The 14,567-nt window shown below is 37.0% G+C and overlaps 2 protein-coding genes across 2 annotated transcripts in view; both read right to left on the reverse strand.

The window, feature by feature from the left end:
• Window positions 1-84, reverse strand: part of LOC127745589 (uncharacterized) — a 1,038-nt gene extending 954 nt beyond the window's left edge. Inside the window, exon 1 of the mRNA XM_052258460.1 lies at window positions 41-84. Coding sequence (XP_052114420.1) covers window positions 41-84 — 44 coding nt within the window. The remainder of the gene's footprint in view (window positions 1-40) is intronic.
• Window positions 85-687: 603 nt separating this feature from the next.
• Window positions 688-2,369, reverse strand: LOC107480580 (uncharacterized). Its single transcript, XM_052258461.1, has 2 exons — window positions 2,356-2,369; window positions 688-1,945 (listed from the first exon to the last, which is right to left on the reverse strand). Exons 1-2 carry the CDS (start codon window positions 2,367-2,369, stop codon window positions 688-690), a joined length of 1,272 nt encoding a protein of 423 aa, XP_052114421.1.
• Between the last annotated feature and the right edge of the window lie 12,198 nt (window positions 2,370-14,567).

Below are 14,567 nucleotides of genomic sequence, written 5' to 3' on the forward strand. Positions count from 1 at the left end.
AGTCGTCATGTGTAAGAATCTCCGACCCTCATCACAGTACTGTGTCCACAACAAATACTCAATTCGGTTCGCCCAGTCACACATTGTCGGATTCTCAGAGCGCAGAATGTCAAACCAGTAGTCGAACTCCACTTCGGTCTTCGCATATGCTGCGTTAACAAGAAGCCTCTAGGCATCTTTTCCCTAGAAGGTCAGGGCAAAATTCGCTGCAACGTGTCGAATGTAGAACGCCCGGTATGCAGCTGGAGGTAGCCATCCCCCATCGGGAGCCTCGATGGCTGCCTTGATGCCGTTATGCCTATCTGAAATAACTAACAGACCCGACTGAGGTGTCACGTGCTCACGGAGGTGGGAAAGAAGGAAAGACCATGACTCAGCATTCTCACCCTCAACTAGTGCAAATGCCACAGGGAGTATGTTGGAGTTTCCGTCCTGTGCAATCGCGACTAGCAACGTTCCCCCATACTTGCCATATAGATGGGTGCCGTCAATACTCACTAACGGCTTGCAATGACGGAATCCCTCGATACAAGGGGGGAAAGTCCAGAACAGCCTATGAAAATAAGCCTGAGACTCATCATGCTGTCCCCCAACTCGAACAGGGCAAGTCCTGAGGACGGCTACAGTGCCAGGCATCGTCAGCTGAACTCCTAAAACCCACCTAGGGAGCTCGTTGTACGACTCATCCTAGTCCCCATATATGACGGCAACGGCCTTCTGCTTCGCCATCCATACCCTCCTGTACGTTGGCCTGAACCCAAAGTGTGCGGCCGTGGCATTTTGAAGCACCTTGATGTTGACGGCGGCATCAGCCCTAACCATCGGCATAATGAATGTCGCTATCACATGGTAGTCCAGACTCCTATGGTCGCTGGAGATGGAGGTGGCGAGACAGGTATGCGGTCCGTTGTACCGCTTCACTTCCCAGATCCCCTTCCGCTCTAGGAGACTCAACCGAATCAACCATGCGCACCCATTCCCAAACTCAGAACACTTTCCCATATACCTGCGGTAGTCAGACTCAACGACCTTGTACTGGACCCCTCGGCGGATGCTGTACGTCTTCACACTCAACAGCGCCTCATCTTTATCCTGAAATTGTTGGCCAAGCTGGAACTCGGTCATACCGGCAGACCCTTCCATATCTCTAGCGCAAAATCCAGAGGCCTGCACAGTATTTTCGTCCTGCCGCATGGCATCCAGGTCCAACGATGAAAAATAGGGTGGGTACTGCTGTGTGCCAGAACTAGATCCACCTATAGCCCTTCTCGGATCAGTAGTCCCAAGATCATCGCCGCTCTCATCAGCGATCATATCCGGCTCGACGTCATCATCATCTGGATCATCAAACAAATCCTCAACAACACCAGCGGGTGTAGGACAATGCACTTCGGTGGGAACATGTTCCCCATATCGAACCTCGTCTCCAACATTGCCGCTCAGATCAATGGCAAACGAAGAGGAGGCAACAGGCTGCATCGGTGGCTCATACACAGGAAGGGAGGATGAAGCAACCGCAGGTCTCGATCTCGAGCCGGCAACCGCGGCTATAGTATTGGCATTCCGATTCGAACCACCCGAGCTAGATACCACATCAACCAACTTTGCCAACAACTCTGGTGTCTTTACCTCGGGAAACTGCCTACGACAAATAAACATAACCTGCAAGTCCTCATCACTACCGATCGTGAAAGAATCATACTTCACGGTGTCATGGAGCACCGTTGTTGGAATGTGATAGAAAAACTTCTTTACCCTTTTAACTCCTTCGAGACCAAGCTTCTCCAGCACAGAGCTAACAAGAGTATCGTAGGTGGTTGTTGGCCTCACGATAATACATAGGGGATCCTTATCAGTGAACTTCACGCCGGACCGAGTTTTTCTCTTAATCGACCATCTGTGATGTACCTGCACTAGGAAACTATCCTCACTAGCTATCTCACCTCTTTGTTGAGAGCAACATGAGTTCACAACATATATATACAGCTCCGGCTCATTGTAATTCGAATCAACTAAATTCGCACTATATATATATAATTCGAATCAATTGGATTCGAATTACAATTGCTCAATAATTCGAATCAATATCTTTCGAATTATGTGCTATTTCAGCCTATCATAGTAATTCGAATTAACTTAATTCGAATTACTCTTTTATAATTCGTAACATATTGTTTCGAATTACTTGATGCTATTCCTTCCATGTAATTCGAATTAACTTATTTCGAACTACATGAGAGTATAATTCGAGTCGATTAGATTCGAATTATATAAAAATTTGGTTCTGGTTGAATGGTGTCTAAAAATTCAGTTTGGCTGATTTCGGTAAATTTTTCACTCCCATGGCTTAAATACGTTTTTTGCCCCATTATTTATATACAGGCTCTTACTGGTCTGGAATAAAATTTGTATCCTTAGAATCGCACCATGTAATTGTCAAATACCAACTGTCAATTGAAATTTGCAAATATATAACGAGTTCCACTTAGAAAAATAAAATATGTTAATTAATAAGGTCTTCAACATACATTTAGCTGTGTTAACATTTGGATTTACTCACCCTTTTAAATTGAAACTAAGTTAATCTAATCTTTTAACACTTAACCAAAAAAATTAAGAACAGAAGATAAAAAAAAGTTTTGGTGGAAAAAAAAATACTCCATCATTACATACACAAATATTTATTACAAATGATTTATACACCCAAATTTAAAATTATCATCTTTATAAATAGTCTATCTACATTTCTCCAAACATTTCAAAATTCCTCTATACCACTTTACACACTTGTGGAGTATTTTACACACATCTACATCTTCTTTGTTGGGCTAAAGGTGAATACTTTTCGATCACCGGAAAAATTTCGGGAAGGAATCAAGTGAGAGAATATAAGATGAAAAGACACCACATCCAACTCAAAACCTTAGTTGGATGTGGTGTCTTCTCATCTTATGTTCTCTCGCTTGATTCCTCCTCAAAATCTTCCCGGTAGTCGAGAGCTCCCCACGGTGGCCCAACAAGTGGTATTAGAGCCGATGGTTAATCGGTCTGGTTTAAAGAGTATTCAAGGTGAAGCATCGAAAGTCTTTCCGGCAGAGGTGGTTCGAGCGGCGTGTCCCGCGGTGTAGTGCGGCGGTGTGATGGACGAATATTCGTGGTGGATGAGCTAGAAAAGAGTTGGTACTTGATGTGGAGGCTCACACTTGAAGAGGAGATTGTTAATGTTGCAAGTGTGAGGAATTACTAGTCCCACATCAAAGAAAGCAAGGAAGAGTGGGGAGTTTATAATATGAGAGACTCATTAACTTACTTGGACGAATACTCATATGTGGTGGAAGACCTAGAGGGGAGTTGATATTTGATGTGGAGGCTCACACTTGAGAAAGAGATTGTTAGTGTTGCAAGTGTGAGAAATGTTGAAATTAGTCCCACATCAAAGAAAGTAAGGAAGAGTAAGGAGTTTATAACGTTAAGAGTTTGAATTAGATGTGGTATCTTCTCATCTTATGTTCTCTCACTTAATTTTTTTCCAAAGTCTCTTTATGGTCGAGAGTTTCCCACAGCTAGCCAACATTTTTAATTAGAATGCTCTAAAACATTCAAGAGCTTTTTAAAAAATTTTTTAAGACATTCAAAGCAATTTTAGAATCTTTTAAAATATTTCAAACATTTTAAATTTTGTTTAAATTTTATACAAATATTATTTAAAGTAATTTTCGAAAATTTATCATGGCAAATAATAGAACTTCTGCCTTGAGGTAATCTTTGAAATTTAGAAAACAGCAAAATAATGTTGCATTTGAAGATTTACAGCTGGCAATATATACATTTGGTGTAGCGAGTTTTTTTTTTCTGGTGGTGGAGTGTATGCGATTTTGTTAGGTGATAATAATTTTTGTAAATAATATAAATAATATATTTTAAAATTAATTTAATAAAATAAAAAAAATTATTTTTTAAATTATTTTTTAAATTTTAATATTAAAATAATTATCTGTATACTAATAAAATAAACATTTAATATATCTATTATTTATATTGTTTAATATTTTCATTGTCTATTTATACTTCTTCTTAAGAAAAATATTTCTCTAAGCAATAATACTAGTCAAGAACAATTATAACCAGTTTACATTTCTTTTTCCGAAAACATTTGTTTGGCGTGTGAGTCCTCTACTATAGGATAAGAAATTGATTGGTATATGACTATATGGTACTCAGCCAGTCAGCCCACGTGCCTACATTATTATAGCTTTAGATTCACTTTATCATTTTGCATATTATATAATTGTACCAGTTCAGTTTGGAATCTTGGACTGTTATGTCTCTTTCTTGTCCGTGATGCTGAATTTTATCTTACAAGTTTCAACCTTCACGCTTACATAATGTAAACACAAAATTTATAAACACTATAGAATTATTCTTGTTTTTTCTTACATTACACGCTCACTCACTACACTCACGAACTTTTTATATTTAATATTAGAGTGATAATGATATTTTTTTTAAAATATGAATAGTTAAAATATTATTTTTAATTGTAAAATTATTTAATTAAAAAAATAAAAATTAGACCATCTAATTTATTAGAGGTATAGAAATTAGATCGTCTAATTTATAGAGGTACACAAATCGGACCGTACGATTTGTGTTAAAAAATTAAAAAATTTGAGGTACAGAAATCGGACACTTTAATTTGTGTATTTTCTATAATTTTAAAAAAGAAAAAGTATAGGTAGACAATAAAAATACTAAACAATGTGAATAATGGATATATTGGATGTTCAATTCACTAGATATGCGGATGGTTATCCTAATATTAAAATTTAGATAGGTAATTTAGGGTGTAGTGTGTTTTTACTTTATTAGACTAATTTTATAACATATTATTCACATTGTTTACAAAAATTATTGTCTACTTAACAAAATTCTTTTAAAAAACACAAAATTACGATGTTAAAATATAAAAAAATACAGATAGATAATAAAAATATTAAACAATATAAATAATAGATATATCAAATATTTATTTCACTAGATATACAAATAATTATTCTAATATTAAGATTTAGATTTTATATGTTTCACTCTTGAAATTTAAATTCTAATACAACTTAACGGGAGACAAATTCTCCACATCACTTATATAGGAAATTGTTATTAAAATAATGAAGCAAAGAGTATGTTGTGGCCCCTTCTGCCAGGATTTGGTTACAGAAAAAATCTTTCGATTCTGACATGTTTTTCAATTTAAGGTATATGTTTGAATTTTTCTGTGATTAAGAAACAACCTCAATATAATATTTTTTAAAGAATAATCTGTTAAAATGAGTATCTAAAACTTCGTATCATTGAAAAAAAATCTAAAATAGGACGATAAATAAATTTATAAAAAATATGAAAATACGTAATAAATAATAAATTATTTCTTAAGTTGTCGGATGATTCAAGGAGAAACCAATCTGAAGAGTTGGTGTCAGAGACGGAGTTAGGCGATAGAAAAAGCACGATGCCATTATTTTAATTTTTTATTTGTAAATTATATATAAATTTTAGTTTAATTTTTTTTAAAATTTTATTTTAATTTTAATTTATTATATAAATATTTTTTGTTCTCCTATAATATTTTATCTAATTCCATTTTTGGTTGGTGTGGAATTTTTTTTTCTTAAAAAAATTCGATCACTAAATTTTTTGGAATTTTTTTTTCTTAAAAAAATTTGATCACTAAATTTTTATTTTAAAAAAATATAATTCTAATATCTGATTATTTTCATTATGTTTTTAAATTTTTTAAAATTTGTTTATCATTTATATGTTTCGAAATTATTTTAGTTTGATATAATTTTCAATGACTATTTTAATATTTTTCTAATAATATTAATATAATATATATTATTTTATAAATTTATAATGGCTTGTTTCTAATAAAAATAAATAAATAAATAAACTTGGTTAATTATTATAGTTACTAATTCAGTATACTGTGAATTAAATTGAATAAAAACAAAATTAAGGAATATACGTACCTCAAGCATTTTCGGATCTTCTTTCTTCCGGGATCACATTTATTTGATGTTGTCGTCACTGACGAATGAATTCAGTCGCCGGTGTGCCTAATAATCTCTCAAGATATTTCATGTTAACAAGGTCGTGTTGCTGTCAAAATAAAATAAAAGGAAAAAGACAAATAGGTCCTGACTTTTTCAAACTTTTGACAAATACATTCCTGACAAAATTTAAATACAAAAAAGTCCCTGACTTTAACAAACGGAGGACAATTTAGTCCTTCCGTCTATTTGCCTCTCATACACCTAACGGAACTGGCTGACGTGGCTGAAACGGTGTCCAGGTGTCCGTTACGGTGCCACGTTGGAAGGGGAAAAAAGTTCGAAGGACAAATAAGTCCTTGACGTCATTTTACAAATAAAGTTCGAAGGACAAATAGGTCCTTGAGAATTTTTTTTTTCAAAATTAATAAACTCATTTCCTAAATTCTCTCATCTACCTCTCTCCATTTTTATATTTCTCTCTACTATTTTTACTCTATATATAATTATATTTTATATTAGTAATTTGACAAATCAAAATATGTCATTCGATATTTTTTTACAATTAAAATATTTTAAATGTAAAATTATACACATTAAATTATTTTAAATTTTAGATAACGAATGTTAAAATTAATTACTAATAAAAAATTAGACTTTTTCATATAAAAATAATAACTAAAAATCTTATTATTTAATTTTTTATCTGCAGATATCTTGGTCTTCTTAGTCAGAAACTTTTGTCAACTTACGACTTTTTTGTAAAAGTAGTTTGATTTTATAAATCTTTTGTGTCATGCATAATTTATACTGTTAGAACAAAGTGAACTATAATTTTAAAAAAATATATTCTCGTAATGTTATTATACATAAAAATACTATTTCTAATATAATACACAAATGCACTAATGCTAACTTAATACATGAATGATGCACAAATGAACTAATACTAACTTGATGCATAAATGAATTGATGCTAACTAATGCCCCTGGTATGATGAAAACTGAACTAATGCAATTTAACAAATTCTAATATAATACACAAATGCACTAAAACTAAACTAATGCAATTTAAGAAAAAGAGTAGAAACATAACAAGCCCAATTTCTACAATTTTAATACAAATAATTTAAATTGTAGAATAAAACAAGTTAACTAGATTTCAAAATACAAGCATAATTTTATCAGAAATTATTTTTAATATGGAAAGAAAATTGGTGTTTTGGTTGAATATTGACATTTGAAGTGTATTACAATATTGTGGGAAATTATTCAACACGCCCCACGTGTTGGCTAAGATGCTGCCACGTGTTCAACACGTCCCCCACATGTTGGCCAGAATCATGCCACGTGTTCACCATGCCCCCACGTGTTGACATCCCACAAAAAAAATCCACCCATCTATAATTACACCACATTCTCCCATTTTCAACAAAAACACCAATATTTTTTTCATACAAAAAAAAAATTAGCCTAATTTTATAAACTAAATTCTCATAATAGAAGCATAATAGAAGTATAATGAAAAAAAAAATTCAAGGACATATTTGTCCTTTGAACTTTATTTGTAAAATGACGTCAAGGACTTATTTGTCCTTCGAACTTTTTTTCCCTTCCACCGTGGCACCGTAACGGACACCTGTACACCGTTTCAGCCACGTCAGCAAGTTCCGTTATGTGTATGAGAGGCAAATAGACGGAAGGACTAAATTGTCCTCCGTTTATTAAAGTCAAGGACTTTTTTGTATTTAAATTTTGTCAGGGATGTATTTGTCAAAAGTTTGAAAAGTCAGGGACCTATCTGTCTTTTTCCCTAAAATAAAAGTCACGTGCTTTATCTTTCTGGCCAATCCGGCTAGCCATTTATCCTCAAGCTAATGCATTCAAGAGAAAATTTTTAGCTAAGTCTTATATTTATTATTTTAGAATTTTAATTTAGTATATATGGATTATTTTCAATTTTATCTCTATTTTAAAAATTAGTTCAAAATATATTAATAAGTTTTAAATTAATTACCCGTTTTCGATTTTTGGGGTGGTGTAAATTGGCTTGGCTGAATGCGAGTTCAAAAAATATAAAATCTTTCTTTGAGTATATGGTGGCACTGTTCTTTTTACATTGTATAATACCAAACAATAGAAATAAACTTCCTTTTGCGTGTTTGGTAAATAAAAAAGTTCATATATTTATTGTTTAGGGCAAAAAACTGAAATGAGTCAAGTGGAGTTCTTTTTTACTTAAATCCGCCAAATAAAATTTTGCTACAACATTCTACTAGATACCATATTTATATAATTCGAAACAATAGGATTCGAATTAGGTTAGCACGTAATTCGAATTGAGCAAACTCGAATTACTCATTCAGTTTTTCACACATAATTCGAGTCAATAAGCATTGAATTAGGATAAAAATTTGTTAGTAATTCGAGTCTAGTACTATCGAATTAAAATAGGGTAGTTCGAGATGTATTAATTTGAATTAGTAGGTGAGTGAGTGAGGAGAGGACATCCGGACCATCATGCAGGAGGATGAGGCTGCACGTGGACGGGTTCAGACGACAGGGACACAGGCACCGTTGGATGTAGATCTGAACGAGCCTGCCACGGTGCCTCCGGTCCAGACTTTTGCCCTGGGTGGGACGCCAGCATCCGCACATACTCAGGGGTCACATTCAGTTGCCGGCCCGTCATCATCCAGACCGGTACTTATCCCGCACAGGGATACCGCAGAGGATACTCCTGATGACGACGACGACTCGATTGAGGATGAGGAGCCACTGATTCGGAGACCTCAGAGGACGAGGGTTCCACGCCGTTGTTTCACCGGATCACACCTCTTTAGATGATTTAGGGATACAGGTGTATGTCGTTTCTGTTATGTTTATGTTATGTACCTTCGTTGTTGGTTATCATTGTTATGTATGGTTTCGTTAATGTATTTCTTTATCCAGCATTTAAATTTGATGTTATGTTATGTATTATCAGTCATCCCATGAGATCCTGTGTACTTTGTTAAAGTAAGTTTACTCCGTAATTAGAAAGAGATTCAACAAACATCTGTGGTGCGAGTTACAAGTTTCATCACTTAAAAATCACAACTCAGTTTCACTTAGAACACTGCTTGATAACTGGAGAAAAATACAGCTGCTGATAATAAAATAAATAAAAAAAGACGCACCGACGCTCCTACTCATTCCCAGCAGTCCCAGTGGGTCGTCCGGCCTGCGGACAACTCCGACGAGTGTGTCCTGGCTGCCTGCAGAGGCCACATCTCTTTGGCCAGTTTGGATCTGCATCATCCATGTTGGTGCGAATGCGTGTGGACCTTGGACGACCCTCCTTCGCACGCCTCATGTTCGGATCCGGTATAACGGTAGGCCCGGCATACGGTGGCCAGAAACCCTCCGGAATCGGAGGTGTAAATCCCATCTTATAGACACCAAAAACGGAACTAAGGCGATAGACCTGGTGGACGTAGGGCTGCCAAGTAAGACGTGAATAAGCACAGCATGCCAATGCGTGAGGACACGGGAAATGAAGTGCTTGGAAGTATCCACAATCACAAGTCTGGGACCCTAGTGAGACCCTGTAGGTACCAAGTGAGAATGAACCCGTCGGAGTCGTCTCTGCCACGGTGTACTCCGAGTTATCCCTATCATAAACGGTGACCGTGAAGCACCTGGCTGTCTTCAGGTTGGCCTCAATACACTTTATTAGGTATTGACTGAATTGTTGTCCCGTACGCATCTGAGCCTCGGCCTCCCTCCCCTTACGGACAAATAGCTCAGCCAGCCTTCCGTATGTGGCCTTCACAAGCGAGCACACAGGGAGGTTCCTTACCCCCTTCAGGATTGAATTCACACACTCAAAAATGTTGGTCGTCATGTGCCCGAATCTTCGACCCTCATCACAGTACTGGGTCCATAAGGAATACTCAATTCGGTTCGCCCAGTCACACATTGCCGGATTCTTGGAGCGCAGAATGTCAAACCAGTAGTCGAACTCCACTTCGGTCTTCGCATATGCGGCATTAACGAGAAGCCTCCGGGCATCTTTTCCCTTGAACGTTAGTGCGAAATTTGCTGCAACGTGTCGAATGCTGAACGCCCGGTATACAGCCGGAGGTAGCCATCCCCCATCAGGAGCCTCGAGCGCTGCCTTGATGCCGTTATGCCTATCTGAAATAACTAACAGACTCGGCTGAGGTGTCACGTGCTCACGGAGGTGGGAGAGAAAGAAAGACCATGACTCAGCATTCTCACCCTCAACTAGTGCAAAGGCCACCAGGAGTATGTTGGAGTTTCCGTCCTGCGCAATGGCGATTAGCAATGTTCCCCCGTACTTGTCATATAGATGGGTGCCGTCAATACTCACCAACGGCCTGCAATGACGGAATGCCTCGATACAAGGAGGGAAAGTCCAGAACAGCCTATGAAAATAAGCCTGAGAATCGTCCACCTGTCCCCCAACTAGGACAGGGGAAGTCCTGAGGACAGCTACAGTGCCAGGCATGGTTAGCTGAACTCCTAACACCCACCGAGGGAGCTCGTTGTATGACTCATCCCAATCCCCATAGATGATGGCAACGGCCTTCTGCTTCGCCATCCACACCCTCCTGTACGTAGGCCTGAACCCGAAGTGTGCGGCCGTGGCATTTTGAAGCACCTTGATGTTGACGGATGCATCAGCCCTAACCATTGGCATAATGAATGTCGCTATCACATGGTAGTCCAAACTCCTATGGTCGCTGGAGATGGACGTGGCGAGACATGTATGCGGTCCGTTGTATCGCTTCACTTCCCAGATGCCCTTCCGCTGTCGAAGACTCAACCGAATCAACCATGTGCACCCATTCCCAAACTCAGAACACTTTCCCACATACCTGCGGTAGTCAGACTCAACGACCTTGTACTGGACCCCTCGGCGGATGATGTAAGTCTTCACACTCAACAGCGCCTCGTCTTTATCCGAAAATTGTTGGCCAACCTGGAACTCCGTCATACCTGCAGACCCTTCCATATCTCTAGCTCCAAATCCAACGGCCTGCCAAGGATTATCGTCCTGCCTCATTGCATCCAGGTCCAACGATGAAAAATGTGGTGGGTACTGCTGTGTGCCAGAACTAGATCCACCTGTAGCTCTTCTCGGATCAGTAGTTCCAAGATCATCGCCGCTCTCATCAGCGATCCTATCCGGCTCGACATCGTCGTCATCTGGATCATCAGACAAACCCTCGCCAACACCAACCGGTGTAGGACACTGCTGTTCGGCCGGAAAATGTTCCCCATCTCGAACCTCGTCCCCAACATTGCCGCTGAGATCAACAGCAAACGATGGGGAGGCAACAGGCTGAATCGGTCGCTCATACACAGGAACGGATGACGAAGCAACCGCAGGTCTCGAGCTCGAGCCGGCAACCGTGGCTATAGCATTGGGAATCCGGTTCGAACCGCCGGAGCTAGATACCACGTCAACCAACTTTGCCAACAGCTCTGGTGTCCTTACCTCGGGAAACTGCCTAAGACAAAGAAACATGACCTGCAAATCCTCATCACTCCCGATCGTGAAACAATCATACTTCACAGTATCATGGAGCACCGTCGTTGGGATGCGGTAAAAAAATTTCTTAACCCTTTTAACTCCTACCAGACCAAGCTTCTCCAGCACAGAGCTAACGAGATCATCGTAGGTGGTTGTTGGCCTCACAATAATACATAGGGGATCTTTATTAGTGAACTTCACGCCAGACCGAGTTTTCCTCTTAACCGTGCCTCTGTGGTGTACCAGCACTAGAAAACTATCCTCAGTGGCCATCTCTCCTCTCTGTTGAGAGCAACCTGAGTTCACAGCATATATATATAGAGCTCCGGTTCATTGTAATTCGAATCAACTAATTTCGCATTATACACATATAATTCGAATCAATTGATTTCGAATTAAAAAACCTCACTAATTCGAAACAACATGTTTCGAATTATGCACACATTCAGCCAATCTTAGTAATTCGAGTTTACTTAATTCGAATTACTCAAAGCTAATTCGTGACAAGTTGTTTCGAACTACGAGGTGATCTTGCATGCATGTAATTCGAGTTAAGTAATTTCGAACTACATGTGATCTTAATTCGATTCTAATCGTTTCGAATTACATAATAAGTCGTTCTGGTAGAATGGTGTCTACGAATTCAATTTGGCTGATTTCCGTAAATTCTCCACTCCCATGGCTTAATAAGGTTTTTTGCCCTTATGTTTATAGTTTTAAAAATTAAAAATTAAAAATGTTTTTAAAAACACAGAAAAAAATTTTAAATTGATTTATATTTATCAAAATTAAAAAATTTAATATAATTTTTATATTAATTAATATTTAAAAGTATTTATGATATACAGTAGTTAATGAGTGTTCCTATAAATACCTTGTATGTTTTATGGTTGGAAAAGTATGAGGAAACAATAGACTTACTGTACAATACATACAATGGGGGTTTAATTGAAATTGAAAATAAATGATAGGTTATTAATTAATTTTATATTATCTTTTATTTGAAATTTGAAATTAATAGAATTACTCTTAATTATAGAAACAAATCAAATAATTAGGTTAGAACGAGAATCTCTCTCCCCGCGTCATCTCCTCCTTGATCAAGCGGCTGCCCCATACGTATCTTTCCAGCTCCCATAGCAGTCCACTGCCCAGCACTGCGTCCCTTTGGTTAGCTTTCTTCTTCGTCTACCATCGAACAGTCCACAACCAGCGCCGCCCTCTCCTCCGCATAGAACGTACCCGGTTTTGACTCCTTCAAAATGGCAGAATCGCAAGAAGAACGTGTTTCAAGCGAGGGTCCTTCTTTATGCACATCACCTTGCCAAAATTCATTAATGGAGGTCAATATAGTTGAACCGTTAGTTTGTGTAGCCTCTGACATTTCAGAAAATTTATCAGACGAACTAGAAAATTTAGCCGGTGATGTCGCAGGCCACGGTCACAAGTCGAACAAGGTGAGCAATTAGGATCCTCAAATTCTGCCATGGATGTTTATTTTGAGTGTAATTTTTATGTTTAGTCACAATGTAAATGTGTTCTTTAATTGTATGGTTATTGAAACATGCAAGTGTAATCAATGAGTTGAGATACAAAGAAATTTATGTTTGTTTTATATTTAATGGTATCATTACATGCATTGAGGATTAGATGAAATTAATTAATTATTGCATGTTTATATGATTATATCCAGGAAGCATATTTTCGTACGTGTTTTTTTATATGAATGTAGCTGTCTTCATGTTAAATGGCATCTTTATTTGCTAATCATTCTATCTGGGACTTATGTGCTTATATGGATGATGGGATATCATAATTTAATTTTTTGGTATGCTTATATGAATTCATTTTTATCTAAAGTGTGCGTATATTATCCCTACATGATGATCATGCAAGTATATAAAATAGATAACCATAGGGTGATGCAGTGGCTAAATTTGTTTACTGAATTGAAGTGAATGCTACTTGTATTTGCAACATGCTAACCATGGAATGCTTATATGAGTGTTGTAATCATGTAATGATATGGTTATATGCTCACTGCATATTTTTTAGTTATATGCTCATATACTTCTTACATGTTATTTTAATATTTTTCATGCTTATGGGATTATATGGTTATGTTTATGCTGAATTTGCATAGATTAACTAATTATGAAGTTATTTGAGTGGTTTATAATGAATGATGTGTTTATGTTCTTCCTGCATCCGAAGAAAAGAGTGTGTATGTAAATATACATTAAAATAATTTTGTTTATGGAGTGAAAAAAGAAGCCACTAAAGGGTGATTAAAGCCCTTAAATAATAGCCAAAATGGAGTAAATAATTTCTCATGATTTTCATAGAATAAAAAAAACAAATAAAGGGAAAAATTAATTAAATAATACATGAAATGAAAAAATAATTCTCTTAGCTGGATTTGTAGCTGTTGATGTGTTTTCGGTGATTGTTTTAGAGATTTTATTGAAATGAGTTTTGATAAGGATCTTCCTCCTTTTGGTTACTCTGTTTGTTTTGGAATTTTAGGCCACACAGTTGTCGGATGTTACAGATGTTGGAAGTGAAGAGAAGGAGCTTGGTGATGAGATATTGTAGAATAGCTTACTTTTGTGTAGTCATAATGTTCATGTTTGATTTGATAACTAATAGTATTTAATTTTTCTTTCGGATTAATATAAAATACAGTTACCAGATCATAGTAACCTACAAGAAGACGAGATACCAAGAGTTGAAATGCGGTTTGCTCAGTTACAGATGGCGCATGACTTTTATGTGACCTATGCAAAGAAAGCTGGATTTGCAACCAAAGAGTAAGAGGCTCGGCTCTGCCCTTGAGAAGTCCATCAAGAATTCAAGACGGAGAAAACAAAAGAATTCACCCCCGGTATATCTTTGGCTTAATCTCAACGTTCATTGTTTATTTGGTATAGTACTATCCTAGAACATAACTATTTGGACTTTTTCTTTTTTTTTTG

This window comes from Arachis duranensis, chromosome 3, assembly GCF_000817695.3.
Source record: "Arachis duranensis cultivar V14167 chromosome 3, aradu.V14167.gnm2.J7QH, whole genome shotgun sequence".
In the NCBI taxonomy this organism is placed as follows: Eukaryota; Viridiplantae; Streptophyta; class Magnoliopsida; order Fabales; family Fabaceae; genus Arachis; species Arachis duranensis.